We start from the raw sequence: 23705 nt of genomic DNA on the forward strand, positions 1-23705 counted from the left end.
ACCTGGCCCCTCTAGCCTGAAGATTTTTCAAAGAGACGGCCAGCCATGCTTCATCTTCTTCCACACTTTCCCGGTCCCTAGTAACGGTAAAGTGCAGAAAAGCTTGCCAGGGCCTGCAGAAAGCGCAGCGCCTACGAGGTTGGCACGCGTCTCTCCTTCCCTCCCCGGGGAGCGATCTCGGCACCTCCCGGTGATGTCAGTGGAATCCTGAGGCGGATCCTGCTCCCTGGGCCTGGGGGGGGAGGGAGGGCGCACGGCCTCCAGCCAGCTGGGCAGAGCCGGGGTGGAGAAGGCACCGGCAGAGTGGCAGCCCGGTGCCCGGCGCCCGCCTCCCGCCCCCGGACGCGCCGCCCCGCTGGCTGGCCCGCGCCACGCTCCGCCCTGGACGCCGCTCGTCCCGGCGCGGGGGTGCGCGGGGGGTGGGAGCGGGCCCCGGCTCAGCCTGATTTACGGCTCTGCTGAAAACCGCTCGGCTCCCGCAGCATCAGCACCGGCGGTGGCGGCATTAGCCGCAGCAGCAGCAGCAACAAGTCGGGTAAGTGGCCGCTGTTGGGCATCTGCTCCCGCGGTCCGCCAGAGGGGGCGCGGCCGAGGGGCCCGCCTGCGCCGAGGGAAGGGGTCCCGGTTCTCGCAGCACCGCGGGGAGTTGGGAGAGCCGGCTTCCCGGCCCCCACTTGCAGGGCTGCAACTCGTGTGCGCACTAATCCACTCTGACACCCGCCGATAGGCAGGCAGCGGAGCGTGGGCGGGGAGACCTGGGACCCCAGAGACAGGGTCACGGCCTGCCTGCCCAGCTCTTGCAGACCTTTTCCACCAGCCCTGTGGAATTGGGGTTTCTGCTGGGCCCATGGAAGCCTGCATGCTCAGGAGTGCGTGATTATTCATTTCCCCATCCAGAGATGCCACCTCTTTCCCTTTGCCTCTCTAAAATCCTAATTCCCCTTCACCACTTACTGTGGACTGTGGCCCTGCTGTGGATCAGGGTTTGTATCCCATATCCACAAAACCAGTGATTAAACATCCCAGTACAGCACAGGAAGAAATTCCCCTCTCTGGGGTCCAGAGGCTTATTAACCTGGAAGCTTTGCCAGTCTAGCTGTCTGGGGACCATTTGCACTTCTGTTTTTGAAGAGATTGAGGACCCAATAAAGACACTTTTCATCCTGAGATCCCATTTGGGACCCCTCATTGTGGGATACTTGCTACATTAAGTAGAAGCCATTCCTGGAGGGAATAGATTTGTACTGCTTGCAAAATTGGGTTATAACAGTCATCTGTTGCTAGGGTGAAGGAAATCAATTCCTACGAGGAAACCAGAATTTCCTGTTATTGAAAGAGTTAGCTGATACCTACCCAGCTCAAACATTGGCCAACTCCAGGTTTTCAAGTTAAAATAGGAACAGAGAAAGCAGATCCATCCAGAACACTTGATATTATAATAAAATCTTGGCCATGGGCCTACTTATACCAAATGATGCTTGACACATTGCGTCCCCAAATTTCAGTAATGCTAGAGAATGGGACCATTGTTGTTCTGATTACATTTTGATTTATGTCATCCCACCAGTAACTAATGAAAAAAAGACAAATCGTAGGTTGAAAAAATTTCAGTCCATCTGTGTTTAATACTTGAGTAACTTTCATATACTTGAGAAAAGATCACTAAGCTTGTTCTCTTAGGACTTATTTTGACAATTCATGTGAGTTTTTCTCATTTTCGTGTAAGGCAGTTTTGCATGTGGTATATTAAATTCAGGAGGGCAAGAAACAGGAGTTCCTCTTCTGGGTCTGCCCGTTTCATTCTGACTTGGGGTTCATAATGCTTTCTTCTGGGAAGACGGAGGATTATCCACCTTTTTTATTCTAGGCAGGTGTTGGCAGACTTTTTTTTTTCTGCAAAAGGCCAAGTAATGAATATTTTTGACTTGCTGGGCATAACATCTGTGTCTCAACTATACAATTCACCTCTGATACTGATGTGCAAAAGCAGCAGTAAATGATACGGAAATGAATGGATGTGGCTTGCTGGATTTGACCTGGATTTTCTGGGTGTAGGTTTTAACTTTGACACAAAATCAATCTAAAGTATTCTATACAAAACTTGCTTTAAACCAAAAGGCCACTGCCCCCATGGAGATGAGCAGCAATCATTTTGGTAGTATTATGCATTTATTTATTTTAAACTCCCCATTTTTCCTCCCTCCCAGGACTTTTAGAGTAATGCAACAGAAGGCTTTTGAGGAAGGCAGATATCCCTGGCAGGAGTCCTTTGAAAATGTTGCTGTGTGCCTGCCATTCCGCTGCCCGAGGTGTGGAGACCATACCAGATTTAGAAGCTTGTCATCCTTGAGAGCCCATCTGGAATTCAGTCACAGTTATGAAGAAAGAACGCTCCTGACAAAATGCAGCCTCTTTCCATCTCTCAAAGACACAGAACTACTCCCTTCCTCCGAACTCCTGAAACAGGGAAAATTGCAGAGCCATGGCAATGTGGTAAAGCAGAAACCAAGCTATGTTAACTTGTATAGCATTGCACATGAACACTCCAAGGACCGAAAGCCATTTGAGGTGGTGGCAGAGAGGCCTGTGTCCTACGTGCAGACCTATGCTGCGATGGACATACGTGCAGACTCACTGGATGGGCCACGGTCCAGTCCTGGACTTCCCACCTCAGACACGAAAGCCTCTTTCGAGGCACACGTCAGAGAAAAATTCAATCGCATGGTTGAAGCTGTGGATAGGACCATTGAGAAGAGAATTGATAAACTCACCAAAGAGTTGGCCCAGAAAACTGCTGAACTGTTGGAAGTCCGGGCAGCATTTGTGCAGCTGACTCAGAAAAAGCAGGAAGTTCAGAGACGAGAGCGGGCCCTCAACAGACAGGTGGATGTGGCAGTGGAAATGATCGCAGCACTGAGGCAGCGCCTGACAGAATCTGAGGAGGAGCTTCTTAGGAAGCAAGAGTAAGTGGTGCTGAGACAGGATGCTAACCCCTTTGCTTTAGGGATCCCTCCCCAGGTTATAAGCAAATGTTAAGCAAGATTTGATTTGTAGTGTTTTTAGGTGTCTTGGCTGCATTTCTCTCATTGATATGGTTGAACCAGGAGGTACAGGCCTTGATATTATTCACCCCCTCTGTGTACAGTCTGTAGTCCAGCAACTTTAAAGTCATAGTGTCCAACTCCTTGTTACCTTGGAAACTGTAAACCACTGATGTTTTTAGAGGAGTAACACCACCTACATATGGGGGATCCCATAGGTAGTGAAGTTGCAAGTGAAGTTGAATGTGTAGGCGGAAAGACGTACCCTGAGAGCCATACCTCCTGACAATCTCTGTATTATAGAGTCAAGAACTTGAGATGCTATCTTATTCAAGCATAAAAATATGTGCTGAATTCAAATAATTTTGGCTTATTTGCCATTTTGGATTATCTGCCCACATTAATGAAGTGTCATTAGTTGAGAATTCGTTTAATTATAAGTTACATTTGGAAAAAAAGAGACATTAGGAAACCCAGAGGAAAGACATTCTGATATAGCTATACCTATGTGATTTACATTTGAGATTTTCCTTTTTATAAAATGATGCATGATACTAGATTATCTTTGCTGCTTGCAAAGAGTTAACACTGGTTTTGCAAGTCAGAGGTGATCATAGAAGCTGTTACTTGAAAAATCATCATACTTAGAGAAGAATTTCTTTATCAGTAAGTATGGATTTAACCCACACTGGAAAAGCATAAGTAACAATTCAGTGTATTTCCCAAATGTAGAACATCAGATTTTATTTTAAATGGAGGCTCAGGATTTGTAGAATCAAAGGACATAAAAATTGACAGACTAAAACATCCTAGAAGACAGGTTTCCAAATAATTTGAGTGCTACTATAGAGATGATTTACTTTCATCTTCTCTTTGCCCTCTGGCACTCTTCTATCTTGTGTTGCTTCTTAAAATGTAATAATTAAAACTCCCTAAGAAGCCCTATGTATTAAAGAGGTCTATACTTGCTATCATTAAATGTTTATATTCTACCTTGGAGGGAAGCATAGACATTTTTTTTTTAAATAAAGGAAGGGTAAATTTGAATCAGCTACTGATTTTCTTTACTAGTTTTTTTTTTTTTTTTTTTTTTTTTTAGCTTCTGATGTTACCTGGTAGGAAGGTAGTATTTTTTTTTTTTTTTGACCCATTGTGGTCACCAAGATGACCTGCCGGACACTGTTGGGAAAATAGCTGATGGGGTTTCCTTTGTGTGTAGAAAAAGGCCTAGAATGAACTTTGTAGTATATCTGTTTAATTTAAGAGCATTGAATTTAAAAGGCCACCTAATTGATATTTGCATTCATTGGTTTGTTCTATTTTGTAGATTAATAAGAGAAGTGATAATGAACAAGGGGTGTGAGATGGTGGCTGCCTGGACTATGGAAAGACAAGATGCCGAAGGGGTGGATCTTATGGTTAGATGTAGGTTATTGTCAAGGATCTAACTTTGGGGTGATAGGGTCAAGAGTACTTTATTAAAAATAACTGATTAAATAAAAGTGATCTATACATGGGTGCCTAATGATATTGTGTTATGATTAATCCATGCTGTCTCTTGAGCACCTAATGAAAAACATACACGTAGAAAACAAATTTTTAGCCAGATAGAATTGTATATGTAAAAAATACCCCCTTCTCTCCAAGAACATCCGCACCATTCTCTGGAGACAGCATTGTGAAGTTTACTAAACATCCGTCCAGAGCCTTTCTGTGTGCAAACAGCCACATGTCATTTGTACACGTAGAGTTACAATGCTTTTCAAAATAGAGTCATGATGCATACTTTTCTGCCACTTACATTTAGAGCTGTTTTTGTTTTAACATAATATGTCTCAGGCATCTTTTGTGCTCAAAATATGAATTATGCCATTCCTTTTGGCTGTTGCATAATATTCCATGGATGCATAAGGCTGATTTAACCAGTGTGCTATTGATAAATACACAGTTTGTTCCATTTTCATAGTATTATAGTGCCCAGTTAATATCACTGTGCAGTTTTGTTGACAATTTTGTTGGCATCCCTAGGAGTTTTCTTATTTTTAATTTAATTTTGGGGCTAGAATTGAACCTAGGCCTTGTGTATGCTAAGCACACACTCTACCACTGAGCCACCACCTCAGCACAAGTTGAATTTTAGTATATCATTTTCAGGCTAACAGAAAACTATGGAATTTTAAAAAACACAACTTGGAATAAAAATACAGTGACGTTGCCTTAATCTTTTAAATGTAAAATAAACAAAAGTCTTCATTTTTTAAAGCTTTCATTTGGGTCCATACTGTCAGTTTCTGTATTCAAGCCTCAAATAATCACTCTTTATGTAAATAAAATAGATTGAAAGAGTCTTGTTTTCCATGAAGGACACTGGAGCTTTTGGTCTTGGGAGCCACTGTGGACAGCATACTCAGTGTCTAGCTTTGCCCCTCCTCCCCCTGCCATCTGATTGGGGATGCATAGGAACTGCCCATCTCCTATACCTATGGTACAGGGTGGATTTGGCTGGATCTGCAAGACTAGGTCTTGCCTCTTCCCTCCTTACCATTCCCTTGGAGGGCTGTGCCCTCCACTAAGAGGTGGACTATCAGGTAAGGCCAGGCCCTGTTTAGCTGGGGTACATACCAGAAACTGTGCTTCCTTGCCAAATGCCTCCACATAAGCTCTCAAGTCCCATTTGTGAGAGAAAGTAGATTGTTGTGGTCTTATGTGAAATTGACTTAAGCTTGGGGACACTTTGGAACATAGATGGTTGATTTGATTTTTTAAAATCGCAAAAGTCTGATTTTTCACATCCACATAAGACTTTCTTACCTATGGATTTACCCCTCAACTATAAAAATTCTTTCTTTGAAGTTGAAATAAAAAAAAATCTCTAAAGCTGCATCTGCCCTGAGGTCATTGCTCTATGGAGGTCATATATATACAGAGGAAGTTTCAATTGGCAATATTTTGTACTTTCACGCTAGTGAATTTTCTTGTACTTGTGTAGAGAGGTATCTGTATATTTTTGGAGTGCAAATCCTAGAAAGAAGTTGTTCATCTTTACAAAGTCCATGTAACTTTAAGTCCCTCTGAAATGGGTATTTACTTATTGACGAGGAGTCGGAGATGTTGGGCAGCATTGCCTGTAATCAGGTAAATCAATCCCAGCCACCTTGCAGCAAGGTATCCCTTAACAAGAAAGGTTGAATTTAAGTGGTAACTGAGTTGGCCTTTTGTAGTTTGGAGAAATTGAGGGCAATAATGGTAATCCCAAATTTACTTGAGGACCTTTTCCTGGTAAATTTGGAAAGTGACCATAGATCACCAGTGATGTGCCTATCCCTGTACGGGGGGTATGTGGGGAATATAAAATTCTCGATACTTTCCTCTAAGGTGCTTATGTTTTACATAGGAAGAATAAAGCATACCCACGATCATGCCTGTGCCCAGAAGCAGGGTAGCTTTAACAAGTGCTTAAATGCAAGCCATAGTTTCAGGTTGATAGAACATTAGGGGACAGATCTTTTTACAGGGAGAAGCCACACTGAGGGAATGAGGAAGAAGGGTGGAATTTGCAGTAGCAGCCAGATGATGGTGACATTGAAGGGGCAACTGGGCTGTCAGAGATGGCCTCTGAGTGGATGGTGTGATTTTTGATTTTTAGAACTAGAAGGTGTCTGTCCTCTGTCTCCTTTGGGGGACATGTTCATTACACAGATGCAGAAAATAAGCCCAGAGCAGTAGAATGACTTGCCCAAGGACAAAGATTTAGTGGCAAAGCTGAAACTGAAGCCATTTTCCTGCATCCCTGCAGAGTGCTTTTTCTGTTAGTTCACCATGTCCTAGCCAGACTTCTGAAAATGTGATATTTGCCCAAAGCGTCGAGACTTATGTAATATTCAGCGTGGCCCATTTTGGAATAGGCTTGTTTCTTTGCTATTTTAAGAGGGCTGCTATGATGACATCATTTATTTTTCTGATGTGATTAAAGAAAATACCAACCAGCTGGCATCAAAGGTGTTGGGAACAGGGAAGTGGTGCCACCACAGGCATGGCCATGACATTAAGCTTCTGGTACACCCACCCCAGGGCTTTCATGTTCCAGCAAGGGCTTTTAACTGGACTCTGGATATCCTTGCCCAGTCAGGGTAGGGCATGTGTCATTTGCCAGCCTGTGATTGCCTCGAGAGGCCTCTTTGTGATCCCATCTCTAATTTCCATCTATGGCTTTGTGAGCTACAATAGATAGACTCTGTTTCCCTTCTCCCTTCATTGCTTGCCCCATTCCCAGCTCCGAGCCCTGCAGAAGATAACATTTACTAAGAGCCTACTGATTGGCAGGTTCTACTCCAGGTTCTGGTCAAACAGTGCTTCCCCACGTGCAGTTCCTTCCTCCAAAGCACTTACAGAGCACAAGGAAACATGGCCTCCAACAGATCACTAGGCTGTGATAAAAGAGACGTGGAGGGCAGCCTGAGCTCATCATGTCCATTTAGATGATTATCGAGGGCTGGCCATGGGATGCTGGCCTTTAAAAGGCAAGATTGACTTGGTAACTTGCTTTACACAGTCAAACCCTCTGGCCATTTACTTAAGTCATTCCCTTTTTCTGGGTCAGCCAAAGCACTGGGTAGAGAAGCTGGTGTCCATACTGATGAACAGCTAGGAGACAGGCCAAGAAGCAGAGTGCAGTAGAGGGGAGAGGGTTCGGTTGGTTCCATATTGTGAGGTTTCCTCTCTTTTCAAGCTGTGTCCCATGCAGGCTTAATAACTAAAACAGAATAAACCAGATGTCAAGCATGTTTTCTTGGGGATGCCATGTGGTAAAATTAGGAAACCCAGAAAAATTTTCTGTTTCTCTTTGTCTCTCCATCTCTCTCCTCATGCCCACACCCAACCTGAGGAACTTAGAATATAGTGTTGATCTACTTAGAGCCAATAAGAATAATTTGTTAATCTCATTATAGAATCTTTTTTTTTTAAGTTCTTAACGAGGAGCATATTGGTTTAGTCCAAGAAGCCAAAAAGGAAAGATGAGACAAAAAGCCAAAAAAGGGGTTGGGGGAGTCTCCAGAGGTGTGGCTGGTGCAGATTGGCCTGTGTGTCCCCTTTGGGAACCAGGTGGGGCCTTTGAGTTTGCAGAGAGGCCCTTAGTGCTTGGAGATGGCTGACTCTTGTTTCTGGATATACCTCCTGGCTGACATTATAGTCTGTCTGTGGTGCTCTGTGATCAATAGCTAAACTATTTTTAGCTAGAGGTATTTTTATCATTTCATATACCTCTGAAGAGGTTCATAAATCAGTAATGTAAAATGAAATTTAAATAACTTGGTAGAGCTCTGCCTTTGGGAGGAGAAAGCAATGTTAAAAGTGTTGTTAAGAATAGGAAGCATCAGGTTTAGATCCCACCCCCATTCCTGAAGGAGGCAACTGTGGGTTGCTCATTGGTTTTAGGCCCCAGTACTTATCTGGAAAAAGGAAAAATTGTCTTTGTAGAGACAGAGTTGCACATTCTATGCATTCAGCAGATATGTGTTGAGCCCCTATTGTGCACTAGACTCATGTTAGATGCTGGGTCCCCTAGTGAAGGAGAGATAAGGTCCCTGCCCTCACTGGTTTTATGATCAAACTGGGTCAGTGGCACAATTGGTCTCCAGGGATGTGCACTTTGATAGAGTGAGCATGAGGTTTTGTGGCGGATATGGCAGACTATCTCATCTACACTTGGTCATGTGTCTGGGTGTGGTTCCTAGCAGGAGAGCCTGAGGTTAGAGGGAAGGGCAGGGAGAAAGAACCTGGCAGAGGGAACAGCATATTCAAAAGGAAGAGTCTGGCTGGATGCAGGAATGAATGGAGTTTAAGTAGACTTAAGAAATGATTTATGGATAGTATACTGTAACTCATGATAGGATTGGCTTCTAGCTGTGTTGTTCACATAATAGTGTGTCTTTGATTTTTCTCAATTAACCTGTCTTCAGCCCACCTCAGAAGAAGTAATTGAGGGGATTCAATCTGTGAAAAATTAAATGATACTATCTGTGTTTTAGACCATATGATCATCCTGTAAATGAATGAACTCATGAGTGAATGAATATTTTTTTCTAACTAAAGCTTTGAAACTACTCAGAAAGGGCTTTCCCCCTCAGTTCCCCCATCTACTCTGTTGATTTCTGAATGCCTGTGAATCCCAAGATACTGTCAGATTTCCAGGCCTGTAAGTCATTCTGCATAATAAGGAGCTTCAAGGTCAGTTTCTCAAATATTACTGGCATGTTTTTACTTAATAGTCAAATATTGTTTCATCTATTTAATCAAGACAAAGAGTTTGTAACAGACTGACTGTAAGCATATTTTTCCATGAAACCTTATATTTAACCTTTTTTCCTTGTTAAATAAATAAGTCAAAGATGGGGCCAAAATTGGCCTAGAACCAGTTAATTTCCGAAAAGTACCCCGACTGGATTTCACTCAGCTTTGCCCTTATCTTCTCATCTGGCTTTCTAACTTCACCCTGAATTCTGAGTCAGAGGGATGAGAACCTAAAGTAAAACGACACACACCTTTTACTGCTCTTTCTGATAGCATCGAATTATTCTTTCTCTCAGTCACATTCAGCTCAGCTTTGTAGGTACATATTTCTGTATTTGTTTCTTTCAATGTCTACTCCCACTACATATATCCATTATGTTAACAAAAATAAAATTTTTATGGAAAATAGCTATTTTTCCAAAAACAATCTAGTGAAAATAATTTCATTAGAAGTTCTGCAAATATGTTTAATGTCTGGCTTCATAGAAGGCAGCTGGACTTTAGTGGTCCTACATTCAGTCTGTTACAGACTCTTTGTTTTGATTAAATAGATGAAAAAAAGTATAGCAGGAAAATGGAGGGATATTTTAATAGTCTTTTCAGATAATAGTGGATGTTCTGTCTTGATACTGTGCCAAAATGGAACAATTGGTAATTTCTTAAAGATTAATTGCTGTGCAGGATCTGAAAGCATATCAGTGAGCATTTTGTTCTCATACACTGAAATCCATTGGTCTGTCTTGCACTTTGAATGATACTTTGAATGGATGCTTTGCTGTTTGGAATATAATTATTAAAGAGGTTATAAGTACAATGTGTGAAATTTCTCAAGATTCCTTGGGGAGTACATTGGTGGCTCTGGATATCCTTCATCCAGGTGAACAGGATGTGACAAGGATCTAAGATGTACATACCTGCTATTCCATGATTACACGCTCTTTTCATTTAACGAAGATTCTTTATACAATCTGCATGAGGAACTTCTTCAGCTTTTGTTTTATGTATTCAGCTTCTCTTTTAAAACAAAATCAGACCATAACCATCAAGCTTGATTTAATGGTCTTTTCTTTTCTATTTGATGTGATACATTCACAAACTAAAATTAGGTTAGCATTTGTGCCAGGTTGTTTGAAAAATACAAAGGTTATTAACTTCTCAGCTTCAGGGCACAAGATAATTGGATGAGGGAGGTTAGAAAAAGATTCGTCTTTGCTCCAATATGACATAACACTCTATGATAGACTAGGAGCATTAATGTTAATTTTTAAAAGTTTTATATGGATCCAGCAGCAAAACTTATGTGATTTAAAAATACAGCCATAATCATATGCAGTGTTGCATTCAGATTCATTCTCTTGATTTTGCAATATTAATCCTGTGAGATTAGGCTGTCAGGTATTGCTTTTTCCTCATATTCTAAACTGTACCGCCCGAAGGCCCAAGAGTAGTAAATATGCAGAGAGCAAAAAGACTGGGAAAAATATATAGGAAGTTGGCAATAGTTACAGTAGGACTTGACAGTAGTGGGGTAATAAGTGATTTTTGGTTTCTTGTCCTTTGTAAACATTACTTATAAAAGATATTTATTGAATATGTGTCAAGCATTGTATTGAATATGGATCATTGAGCAGAGAAAAAAAGCCCTTGATCCTCTAATAGGTCAATTTTCATAATAAATGTGAAATATCTCTGCAATAAAATAAACAAATATTATAAACCTGAATGAATTGTTGAAAAAAAAAAGGCTGGTCTCTTGTTTGAATTTTTGATGGTTTTCCCTTATAAGTACACTTGGAGATGGTTTAATGATTCAGTTATCCTAAGATTTCTTTCATCATTACGAGGCCATACTGCCTAGGACAATGACTAGGATGGGGACTGGTCCATGGTCGGCACCTATCAATATGTTGAATGAATAAATTCCTGGCTTATTTATCCATTTTGTGTTCTAACATTTTTTTTTGCCCTGCAGAGAAGTAGTGACCTTCAACCATTTCTTGGAAACAGCAGCTGAGAAGGAGGTTCAGGGGAAAGCGAGGCTCCAGGACTTTATTGAGAATCTGTTGCAACGGGTAGAACTGGCGGAGAAGCAGCTAGAATACTACCAAAGCCAGCAGGTCTCAGGTCGGAGCCGTGACATCAGTGAGCATGTGGTAAGTCCCACCCTTCTAGTGGCCAGTGTGAGGTCCCCATGTATGGTGAGAGCTGGGTGACTGGCAGGGCTCCCGAGGCATCATATGAAAGCATGCCTGGGCCACGTCTGTGTGTGGAGGGAAGCCAGATCCCAGATGGGATGCACACCTCTCCTTCTTCACCCTCTTCCTCCATGCCCTGCTGAATTGCTATAAATAGCTTAATATTTGCTAAATGATGGAGTTTGAAGTATCCAAAGAAATCATTTGTTTCAACCTTGCTATTCAGGTAGATCAGAAGTTATCATTATTCTGTTTTGGAGCTCTTCAGGAGAATCTTATGACAGCTTTGGTCCTTCTTACTAAAGCAAGATCCAAACACATACACTTTTTCCTTCCATGAATTGGAAGGAAAACGTGGTTCAACCGTATCAATACATTAAATAGTGCTAAAGTAGAATTTCAACAAGAAACGTCATAGGTGGAAGGTCTAAGATAGACTTCTGCATACCATTTTACGTAGAGTTGAGGGGATTAAGAAAACTCTAGCGTCCAGATGAGAATCCTGGATGTGGGTGAAGATCCACATTCTCATTGGTGGATTAATTGAGACCCTGGTTTCTTTGTAGTGTGGTTGGGGGACACTGTAGGTGAAAGGAATGGGTGGTCATATTGCCCCCCTATATAGTTTCTTTGGTGTGGTGTCAACAACAGAGGCAAAGAAAGGATTTTTGAAACCCCAAAGGTATGGTTTGTTTATAACATTTTCATGATTCATTGAGCTTCATTTATGCTCATCTCCTTTTCAGATTTTATTCTTTCACTGTATTATAAGGAAATATACTGTCTTACGAGGAAAAGAAAAATAGGAAACAGTTTGGCTAACCAAAAGATTAGCAAGGTTGGCTGACTAAAAATTTGGCTTGAGCTTGTGGAAGTCACGATTTGAAGCAAACGTGATTATGTAATAAAACTAATTATCTAGAAGGAATGAGATGAAAGGCAAGTGGATAAAATAAGAAAGGCAGGGGAGGGAGACAGACAACAGGAAGGAAAGGAGAGAGGAAGGTAAGAAATGAAAGAATCTTACCTAGTGCTGGCTGTAAAAATGTATACTCGGCTCAGTTCAGTGAGGCAAGCCCCAGAACCTTTCAGAACATAGTAGATGGGAAGAAAGTAAATTTGTTATGTCTGAGATTTTAGCACTGTTCCAAGCAGCCTCCTCTGTGTGAAACATTTATTATTATTTCCTGGGTGAGTGCCTACTATCTTCTCCATGAAGTACATCTGAGTACTTCCCAACTTAAACCCTATTTTCTCCTTGGGAGACCATGATGGTGTCCAGTTCTGTTTTAGAGCTCTTCAAGAGAATCTTATGAAAGCTTTGGTCCTTCTAATTAAAGCAAGATCCAGCCACGTACACTTTTTCCTCACCCAGGAAATAATAAATAATAACTAGCTGTAAAGTATCCAGTTGTGATTAGCTGTTGTTAGAGGGGGCACTGAAGCCTTCTCTTAAAAGAGGTTGTGGTAAGAGGTCATGGAGCCCAGACATAGGTAAGAAGGCCTGGCTTTCAAAACATTCTTACTCTGTTTCTGACTGAGAGAGACATTTTTCCTTCTGGGGCCTTTAAATCTTCTATAAAATAAAGATATTTAATTCAATACTCTCTTAAATCATTTGGCATCCCAAATGGTCTGATCATCACCTGACTTTGAGGGTTAGGAATTCTAAAATTGATAAGTAGCATTAACAGTTTCAGTATTTAGGCTACTAAACCACTCATTGCTTGAAATTCTGTACTGAACTAAGGGAGAAGCCAGTGGAAGGCAAGGAGGATGAAAGGAAGCCATTAGTTTTCCTCCCTCTCTCTCTTTTTTTTTTTTTTTTTTCCGTACTGGGGCTTAAACCTAGGGGCACTTAACCACTGAGCCACATTCCTAGCCCTTTTTAATTTTTGAATTTTTTATTAGTTCTTCTTAGTTATACATGACTGTAGAATCCATTTTGATACAATTGTGTAAGCAAGGAATTTATCTTATTCTAACTAAGACCCCATTCCTGTGGGTGTACACAATGGTAGGATTCACTTAGGTATTTTTATATACATACATATAGTCTCATTAAGTTGCTTAGGGCCTTGCTAAATTGCTGAGGTTGGCTTTGAACTTCTGATCCTTCTGCCTCAGCCTCTGGAGTCACTGGAATTACAGGCATGCACTGCAGCACCTGGCTCTCTCTTTTTAAAATATCTATCTTTGCTCATTTTCTCTACTCAGTTTATTTTTGTAGCTTGAAAATTGAATACCTTCCAGAGACACAGCCCGTCGTTATTTCTCATCACATTATATCATGTAATCCAAAGCTTAGTTGCATCTCCACTTTTCTAGTCCGATGATGTACGTACAAAATTGCATGTGTGCACACACAACACGCATGTATACACATAAATATGTTCAAATATGGTGGGAAATTAAGAAATATTTATGATTATATCTTCTGTATCCCAGACATGATAGGATCTGCCTTCAGCAGACTTGTCCTGCCTAAGGAAAAAAGTTGACTAATCCAAATAAAATGAAGTGCAGTTATGATTATAATAAGGAATCTAGAAATGAGAGCTGTGTGTGAATGGGGCAAGATCAGGCTGCAGTGAGGAGAACCACCTCATCATAGGAGGGACATATGGCCCTGAGAAGACGAGGAATGAAGTGTGTAATTTTTGAAAGGATTGGGAAAATGTATTTTCTCCCCATTCCTGTGTATAGTTGTCCAAGTCCAAGCTTTGAACCACCGTGTGCCATGTTATGAGATGTTCTACAGACCCTGTAGGCCATTTCTCCTTTTTCACTTAGCTTATTTCACTGTAATGATACATATCCACCTGTAAAATGAGGAGCCATGTCTTTGATATAAGCAGTGCTAAGTCTGGCCTCCTGGGCTGTCTATGATAATACACACAGAATAACTCAGAAGCTTTTAACAGGGAAAGTGTCAAATGATATATTCAGTAAACTCTTTGACCCAGCTTAGTGAAGGTGTAGCACCCGAGAAACTAAAACATCCGAAGCCTTCACTCTAGCTGCACCCAGGATAGCTCCTTGCTCCAGGGCCTCCAGGACAAGCAGACATGCTGCACAGTTCCTCTGCCCCCTGCCAGCTTGCACACCAGATCTCTCTCCTTCAGAACAGTCAGGAATGCCATCCCAGCCCAGCTCTCATCCTTTCTGCTAAGACTGCGCTGCCAAGAATGTGTCTGCTTTCTTCATCTCCCTCCTTATATCTACCTTAATTCCCTCTCCCTCCTCTCCCCTTTTTGTCATTACCATTCCAGAAAGCAATGAAATCCCTAGATTGATAAGTGCGTTACTTCTTTCTAAGGTGACTTCTAGCATTAAAATTCTTCTGTGCTATGAAAAAAATTTCCTTCCCTTCACATTTAGTGCCTTTTCTGAACTAATGTTTTGGCATCTGTATCTTTCCCTTAATCCCCTTGAGCATTTATGTACTTTTTCACCTGGCTGATTTCTAAAAATACAGTGTGCTTACTCAGATATTTTATCTTTATGCTCTGAAAAAAAAATGCTGTCGAATTAGACACAAAGTGACCTAATATCCCATCTGCCAAAAATCTTTCCAGAACTGCTCACATGGAAGGTCAATGAGACAATCTGAATAATGTTGCTTTAAGTGTTGCTTTTATTTCCTTCAGGTTGCTAAATTAGGACTAGCAGTAATTCATTTAACACATACTTATTGGGGGTGCAGTATTTACTGGGTGCTAAGGAAGCTGCAGTGAAAGGCCCCTGCTCTCACTGGGGAGGGGGACATAGTTTCATACAGTGGTAAGTACTTGTGAAGGGAGAAAGTAAAAATATACATTTGAGGGGTTCAGGGTGGAGGACTTTGGATTGAGTGGTCAGGAAAACCTTGCTGGGAGGCAGCATTTGCACTGTGACCTGAATATCAAGCAGGATGCAGGTCTGTGGAAAGTGAGAAGCAGAATGTTCTAGGCAAGGAACAGGCAGAGCAGGAGATGAACTTGTGTTTTAGCAAAGCCACTCTGGCTGCTCTGTTGGGAATAAGCTGGAGATGCAAAATGAAATATGGGGTAGGGGAGAGCTGGTAGCTGGAAAAGAGTGGTAGAAGTAGAGAGAAGGATGTGTTCTGGGGTAGAATTGAAAAGACCGGTTGCCTTGATGAAGGATTAGATTTAACAGACAAGGAAAAGAGGAGAATCAAGAATAAATCCAAGGTTTTGGTCTAAACAAGTTGGGTACACTACCTATATAGAGGGCAAGTTGGAAAAGAGCTAGATGATCAGTTGCCCTAAGCCCGTAGCAACCTGAATCACCATGCTTATATTTTAGAAGTCCTTGTGGCCCTCTATACCTATGGGCTCCACATCCATGCATTTAACCATAGATTGAAACTATTTGGAAAAAAATTACATTGGTACTGAACATTTACTGACTTTTTTCCTTTGCCATTATTCCCTAACCCATGCAATGTAACAGCTATTTTGATAGCATTTACATTTTATTAGGTATTATAAGTAATCTGGAGAGGATTTAAAGTATATGGGAGGATGCATAAAGGTTCTATGCAAATATGAGGCCATTTTATACAGGGGACTTGAGCATCTGCAGATTTCAGTATCATCATGGGTCCCGGAACCAGTTCCCCACAGACACTAAGTGTGTCTTAGCCACACTATAATACTGAAGTGGCCCCTTCTCTACATTTTCTTTGTTCTCTTCTGTTTGTCTGCTGATGCAACATGGCTTCATCTAGTGAAAGCTGTATCAGGGAGATCAGGGACTGAAGGCTGGGAATATGTTGGGTTTGCCTATAAACGGAATGGTGACATCTGGATCACAAAATGATAATTATCAATTTATTCTGCAAATGAAGTCATTCTGAGCCACAAAAGTACATGCAAACATTTTATTGCATGGGTTATTATGAGTGGAAAATAAGCTCAATGATAGATGGCCTCAGGGATATTTGAAGGGTTGGTATTCATATGTTCTCATTTTAGAAATGATGTATTTTAGGCAGTAAACATTTTATGCCAATTTCCTCTTAGTTGATACTTTGTGACCAGCCACAACTATATTAAGTTAACAGTAAATTTAGTCTGATACTCAGGAAATGCACATCATTCCAGTTTTTAAAGACATGTTTCTTCAAACATTCATTTGTTGGGATGCTTTTGACTTTCTAAAATTTTTGAGATCTGCTGATGTGGGCTTCTTGGAAAGCCCAGCACAGGTCCCCAAGGCTCCCTGAGGAAGCAAGGGGCAAACCTCCCGTTCACTGATACGATGGGTGGTGCCAAGGGTAACATGCCAGGAACAGTAACTTCCTTCATGTGAATTCACTTTCTTAAGAATGCAGGAAAGAGTTTTAAAACCAAATTCAGCCTTCCAGTTAAGTAATATGTTCTCTTATTTGTTTTCTTTCAGCTTACAGATATCTCTTCAAATAGGAAACTCAAATGCCTGTATGTATATCTTTTTATACTTGGGCCATTTGATAACGTATGAATGTTTCCCTGTTGCATTTTATATACCTATAATGGGATTTGAGAGGCTTAGATGGAAATTCATCTGCTTGTATACCTGACCATAAAATGTTGATGTAACTGCCAAATATGCTAAAAATCTGTTAGCATATGGCAATAAGAGAATGCCAGAGTATAATTTTGTAATGTAACTTTCTCTTTTGAGAAATAGTATAGTCAAATAGCTCTATATTGTTGTTTATTTTAATCTTTTGGTACTGGGGATTGGACCTGTGAGTTCTTTATCATTGAGCTATCCCCAGCCTTTTTAAATTTTATTTTGAGACAGGGTCTTGCTAAATTGCTGAGGCTGTCCTCTAACTTGTGATCCTCCTACTTCAGCCTCCTGTCATGGGATTACAGGTGTGCACCCATGCCTGACTCTATAGTACTATTAATGTAATTATTATGCATACATTATTATATAAATCATATCCTTTATACTGTCTTTTATAATGTCTACTCAATGGATTTTCCTGAATCCCTTAGTAAAAGAGTCAAAAGATGGGGGCTCTGACCCCATCTTCTCTGTAGACCAACTAGATAGTCATTTAAATTTTATGTTCTTCAATTTTGTCACTGGTAGTAGGACTAATAATATCTCCCTGGGAACTTAGCATCATCTGATCATTTCCTGGGGATCACAGGAACTTTTTGGAAGAGAAATACCAGTATCAATGATTTGTCTCAGTGGGAGCATTATCACCACCGTGCATGCAGGAGTGATCATGCCATGACTAGTTCCAATTATTTTAAGGCTTAAAGAGATATTTTTTTTTCTGTTCATCTCCCTTCCACTCCCACCTAACCATCTGTAGAAGCCGAGGACACCCGCATTCTGTGTGTGGCCATCCTGATCTTAAGACCCATTTCCACCCGAAGGGAAGGAGCTACCTGAAGAAAGCCAAGGATGAGAGAGCCGGACTGCAGCCTGCCAAGTCTGTTCACGAACAGGCTGAGTCCTCAAGAGAACTCTGCAGACCACCCAAGAGAGGGGAGCTTCTGGGGCTTAGCCGGAAAGGCAACATCAGGCCCAAAATGGCTAAAAAGAAGCCAACAGCGATTGTGAACATCATCTAAAAGGGTGGGTGGCTCAGGACCATCATCTCTTGCCTTTGGGGAAATGTTGTTCCAGGGACCAATGTGATTGTCCTTTTGGGCACATCCCACACAGTAAGACATTGGAAAAGCAAAGATCATGATGCACATAAGCACCTCAGTTAACCAGAATTTAACAAAGGGGAATCTCAGTGAACCAGAATTTTATTATAACCTCCTTTTAAAAGGTTTAAAAGCAAGAAGCAAATTGTAGAACGAACAAGAAGAAGAAGAAAAAAAAATGAAACAGTCTTATCCAAAGGTTTTAGTAAAACAAAGCTCCAGCTGCTAAAATAATTGGCCCAGTCTCCATTAGTCCTGGCACCTGGGCCCCTTATGCATTGGTCATTAATGTTCAGGCTCAGGGCCTCACAAGATGTCAGACACTGGCAGAAATTTCATCTGTACCCACAGTTTTCTAAATTGTGAGGCCAGGAATGGAAAAGTTCTGTTAATAGCAGTGAAATGAAGATATTTTTGTTTGCATCTAACCTTCCCCTCTGTTAATTTGAAAGCCTCCAAAATAAGGATTCCTGCTTCCCCCGAATTTTCTTCTGGTTAATCAAGATTTCAATCTTTAGGTTGCGTAAGGGACTTGTTCAGTCAGATTTCAGTTTTCATTTGACAGATTTCTTTTCAGTTTGTTAGTTTGAGTCAGGTTTTTTGGTGTCCATAGATGCATGTTCAGATTTTGGCACACCTGTGCATTCGTCTTCGGCTGAGTATTCTGCACCCTCAAACCTAGCTGCCAGCCTCTATCTTAATAGCTGCTTTTGTGGTGTGGTTGAGGAGGGCAGTAAAACCCTTTTGATCAACAACCATCATTGGTGCAGCATCCGAGCACTTGGCATGACAGTAGATGGCACAGTTATTGCATTGGGACCACCCTGGAAGCACCGCAGCCCTCACCTAAGACCACCTCCCCTGGTAGTTATCAGCAGCTTGCTCTCTATTAACCATGGGCATGACTTTCTTTTTGCTGGCTTAACTTTTCCAAAGAGCAGCTCCTTTCACCTCCTGCTGCTTGTATTAGACCTTTTATGACTAAAATATACTTTCTTACCTTTCAACCAGGTATCTGGGGTGTTTGCTGTACAGTGTATTCTAACATAATTTCTGAACTAAACAATGCATGTAGGATCCAGAATCTGACACCATATTCCCCAAATAGTTTTTTTTTTCCACAAAGAACTATCTTTTGAGAATTTCCTGCTTTAAAATTTTCTTCTATAATGAATTTCCATAATTTTTTTCTCATAAATTTTTTAATGCCATTAGGTCTCATGCCGAGTTTTCAAGTGCTGACATCCTTCTGGAAACAAGAGCAATGTTGTCCACAGATATATACACATATACATATATATAATGCACATACAAGATATATGTCAGGTATATTAATAATTTATTTTTAAATCCTCATGGAGAAAGTGTGTGTTTGTGGTGGGTGGTTTTAAAACTATATAGGTTTGCTCATGTAAATTGAATCTTCTTATTTTAAAAATTAAAACTGTAACCTAAATAACACTAGTAGAATTATGATTGTTATTGCAATAGGCATCAGATTAGCAGTATATTTAAAAATAGGTAATAAAGCAGTTACTTAAAATGACAGTAAATCAAAAAGTGTAACTTCTTATTTAAATATTTTGAACCTATCATAGTGGAGATGTTGATTTTTTTGAGTGTTCACTTTGACCTTTGGCTAATGGGGGTGGACCATTCGTATGGTACGTAGGCAGCTATCAAGTGGGAAAAAATATTGCTGTGAATATTACTGTTTAGGCTAGCATTGTAAAAATGGTAATGTTATTATTTATTTGGATACTTAATCTCCTCCAAAATTATTTAATATTGATGCTTCTATCATGGTTGCACTTTAGCTTTCCCATACTAAAAAATGACTTGTTGGTTGTATTGCATGCTCCTTGTCCTGTAATGTGTGTGCAAAGACAACAACTTTTTAAAAAATGCTATAGCCAGATTTTTTTTCTGTTTCATTTAAAATAGCTCATAATTTTGATATTCCTTTAACATGCCTAGAGGGCGTAGCAGCTCTCTTTGACAGTGGTATCCAGTGATCTTCAGAAAGCACCATAGTGTCATAATCTATAAACATCACATGAGGCAAATAATTTTGAGATTTATTATATTAAAAAAAATTTTTTTTGGTATCCGGGATTGAACTCAGGGGCACCTAAGTACTGAGCCACATCCTCAGCCCCTTTTTATTTTTTTATATTGAAACAGGGTCCCACTAAGTTGCTGAGGTTGGCTTTAAATTTGTGATCCTCCTGCCTCAGCCTCCTGAGTTGCTGGGATTACAGATGTGTGCCATGGTGCCTGGTTTAAATTTTTTTTCTTTTTAAGTTCAAACTAAATTCTGATCCCCATACAAGGAAATGTGTTATGTATGCTATACTTCCTTTGAGACATAAATTTACTGTTGAAATATGGGAGCTGGTTTATTCAGAGGGATACTCCATTTACATGCCATGGCTTGAACCGTGTGCCATGGGACACCATTTATGTCCTACTTTAAAATAATTTTCTTGTCTCCCTGGGCAATTAACCTTAAAGTTGAGGCAGTCGCTTTTTCGAAGAAATCACCAAAGTTTCTGGGAAACCGTGTTCAAAGTTAAACTGAAGAATAAATGAATTTTATTATTTGTCTTTTAGGGGAGAAAAATTTACTTGAACTATTCTTTCTTTTTTTTTTCTTTCTTCCCAAAATAAATTACAGATTCTTATCTACAAAGTTCAGGTTGCTTAGACACCGTTTTCCAGTATTCTGCAGGGCCAGTCAGTTGTTGTACAGAAGTTGGAATATTCTGTTCCCAGAATTTAAAAAGAAGTTTTTAGATTATGAAATATGATAATAAAGCTATATTTCTGACTAATGTGTTGTTATGTTTTGTCTAATTCAGCTATTTTGGGGGGACCCAACATGTTGGTCTATTGACAGCAAAAGAGTCCTCAAATGATCTGTTCATTGTATATATCATCACTGTGGCCTTGTAAACTAGAAGCTTTCTGGAAAACTTAGCTTGACTGTTTTGTTCATCCTTTGCCTAAATCTGAAAGCTCTTTCTACATATGTTCACCCTGAGAAATCTTCATTAAAAGCCCATTTGGCACTTTATTCCTGTTTTCCTCCACAACTAGGAGTAATTTTTCTACAGTTTTTTTTAGACTTGTCAGTTCCTAGCAGAACTATGAACAGATTTTACAGTATATGGCCCAACCTGTATCTGCTCTCCATCCTAGTCATTGCAAAGTCCAGAGTGGTTAGGATAAAGAACAGGGAGAAGTATATCACCATTAGAATCAGCCATTGATCTTTGAAGAACTGTGGGATCACAAAAATTTAGGGGATTTCATTTGTTCAGCTGATAAGGTTGTTGAGGAAGTGACTTTAACCTGTTCTTAGCACTGTTCAGGTTAAGGTTATTATGTGTTCACCAAATTATACTTTTTGCTTCTTTCTTTTTGAGAAACCAGGTGACATTCCCGATTATTTATGGGCATTAGAAAACAAATTCTAGTATCTTGATTCTGTTTAATCTGGGTTTTTGAAAAATGAATTCCAGGGATAGCACACATGCATGATCCTAAACAGAGGTCCTAAAGCAATTACAATATAAATGACAGGGAGATTTAGATATTGGATTCATTGTGAAATTAAGGTAGTTGATTTTTTCTTTTATTCATGTTCTGTACCAGTGAAATGGAGACGTGATTATTTAAGAAACAGCTATATAATCTATAGCTTGGTGATAAATTTACTCTGCATGTAAAGCTATGATTCTAAGAAGAGTTTTTCCAGAGGAGGAATGTCATCTATAGGCAGGCTACATTCTGCCCACCCTGTAATGGGGACATTGGCTAATTTCACAGTTGGGGTGGTAGGTGCCTAGAATGGTAAATGAGGACTTTGATGCCCTCATCCTGTGAGAAGAAAAGATAAAACAGCTGTCCTCAGTTATCTGAAGTGTCAACACAGGGGAAATTACTTGGTAATATCTTTGAAAGATATTACTAACATCTTGCCTTCCTTAGATATTTCCGGGTAGTTTTAATTATGCTTCAACATTTGACTTTCTTATGAAAAAAAAAAGTTGTAAAGAAGCAGAAGTCAAATCATTGAATGAGGAAATCTCTAAGTGCAACATAGAAGCAGTCACCTTGAAAAAAAGTGAGCTCCCTATCTCTGAGTTCCTCTTTATGGGAGGTGGAATGGATTCTTCTAGAAGTTTTGTAGCTCTGGGATCCTATGGTATATGACTGATACTACATTAATACAGATGTTAGCCACAATAGACTTAATGTTGATGTGGCACACTTGGAGACAGGGACTTTGTAAAGTTTTCTGTAACACATATCCACACTGATCCTCTGAGAATCCTTTTGAGGCAGGGAGGGATAAGGAGGTATATTTTTCTTCTCTTAGCAGGTGGAGAAACAGCAGTTGTAGAAGTAGGAGATGTACATCTGGCACTGTTACCTCAGCATGTTGAGCTTCTCAGAGTGGAAGCATCTCACCTCGTTGAGTGTGGTGTCAGTGTTTCCAGAGAAGGTACATTTTTGTTAACAACATGGCTCCTGAACGCAAGCCAGCCACTTCATCTGGTGTTCAGTTGAATCAACAGCAACCCTTTCCAACACTGGGGGAGGAATTGGCAATATTGGACCTGGTGAGAGATGTATTATGGCGTGTTAGGCTCCAACATTGTGCCTTCCGTAGGCATTTCCGGGTAGTTTTAATTATGCTTCAACATTTGACTTTCTTATGAAAATACTAAAGATGGTGACTAGATCCCATTTTACAATGAAACCAAGGTTTATGAGGTTTGAAAAATTCCTTCTGCATTGCATCCAATGCTCTTTCACAACATTGAGCCTCCTCACTGGAAAAAGTCCCAGAGAAGGGTCTTAAAATATATGAATTTATTGATTACACAAAGGTCCTCATTGTCCTAAAATTCACTTCAATATCAACTATTGCACCCACTTTATGCAAGCCACCATAAGGGATATAAATATTACCACACTGTAATCTCTAGACTTCCACCACCCTTTATAGAAGAGCTGCCTACCCCAGCTTCCCAAGAATTCCAACATCTCACAAGCCAATGCCTCAAAGTCTGTTAGAGTTTAGTGCACACATTTTTGGACACTTTACACCAGTACTTTACTAACTAATGAGTGGCAGTGAGTTCACTCTGGTTGGGTATATGTCCTAGAGGGTTTTTTTTTCCTTTTCTTTTTCTTTTTGACAATCTCTTCTTTTCCATTCCTAATTCTTTGTTCAAAGAAAGAGACTCCACTCTTCCTATTCTCAGAAATGTTCCACTTTATTCTTAAGTGTGCCTATATCTTGACATGATAGCTCACATTCTCATGTGATCCAAAACTTGGGGGAGGAACCAAAATTCCTTAGGGAGAAGGACACCTTGGCCTGAACACAAACGAGCTTAATAGAATGGACTAAGGGCAAGTGAAGAGACATAGTTATTGGGATGAAGAACAAAGCCTGTCACTTGTCCTGTGTGCCCTGGCTTGGGTCAGCCTCTCTACTC

General features: G+C 40.4%; 1 protein-coding gene across 2 annotated transcripts; it reads left to right on the forward strand.

The window, feature by feature from the left end:
• The first annotated feature begins 253 nt into the window (after positions 1–253).
• Positions 254–20957, forward strand: ZNF365 (zinc finger protein 365). 2 transcript variants are annotated; one of them, XM_081268789.1, is made up of 6 exons: positions 254–535; positions 2208–2963; positions 11305–11485; positions 16934–16971; positions 17850–18115; positions 20870–20957. In XM_081268789.1, exons 2-5 carry the CDS (start codon positions 2221–2223, stop codon positions 18109–18111), a joined length of 1224 nt encoding a protein of 407 aa, XP_081124915.1. In that variant the 5' UTR covers positions 254–535; positions 2208–2220; the 3' UTR covers positions 18112–18115; positions 20870–20957. The 2 variants fall into 2 exon arrangements, with proteins under 2 accessions (XP_081124915.1, XP_081124914.1); XM_081268788.1 differs by lacking the exon at positions 20870–20957 and having other exon boundaries at positions 17850–18714.
• The last annotated feature ends 2748 nt before the right edge of the window (positions 20958–23705 follow it).

This window comes from Spermophilus citellus (assembly GCF_964194105.1).
Source record: "Spermophilus citellus genome assembly, chromosome: 15".
Classification (NCBI taxonomy): domain Eukaryota; kingdom Metazoa; phylum Chordata; class Mammalia; order Rodentia; family Sciuridae; genus Spermophilus; species Spermophilus citellus.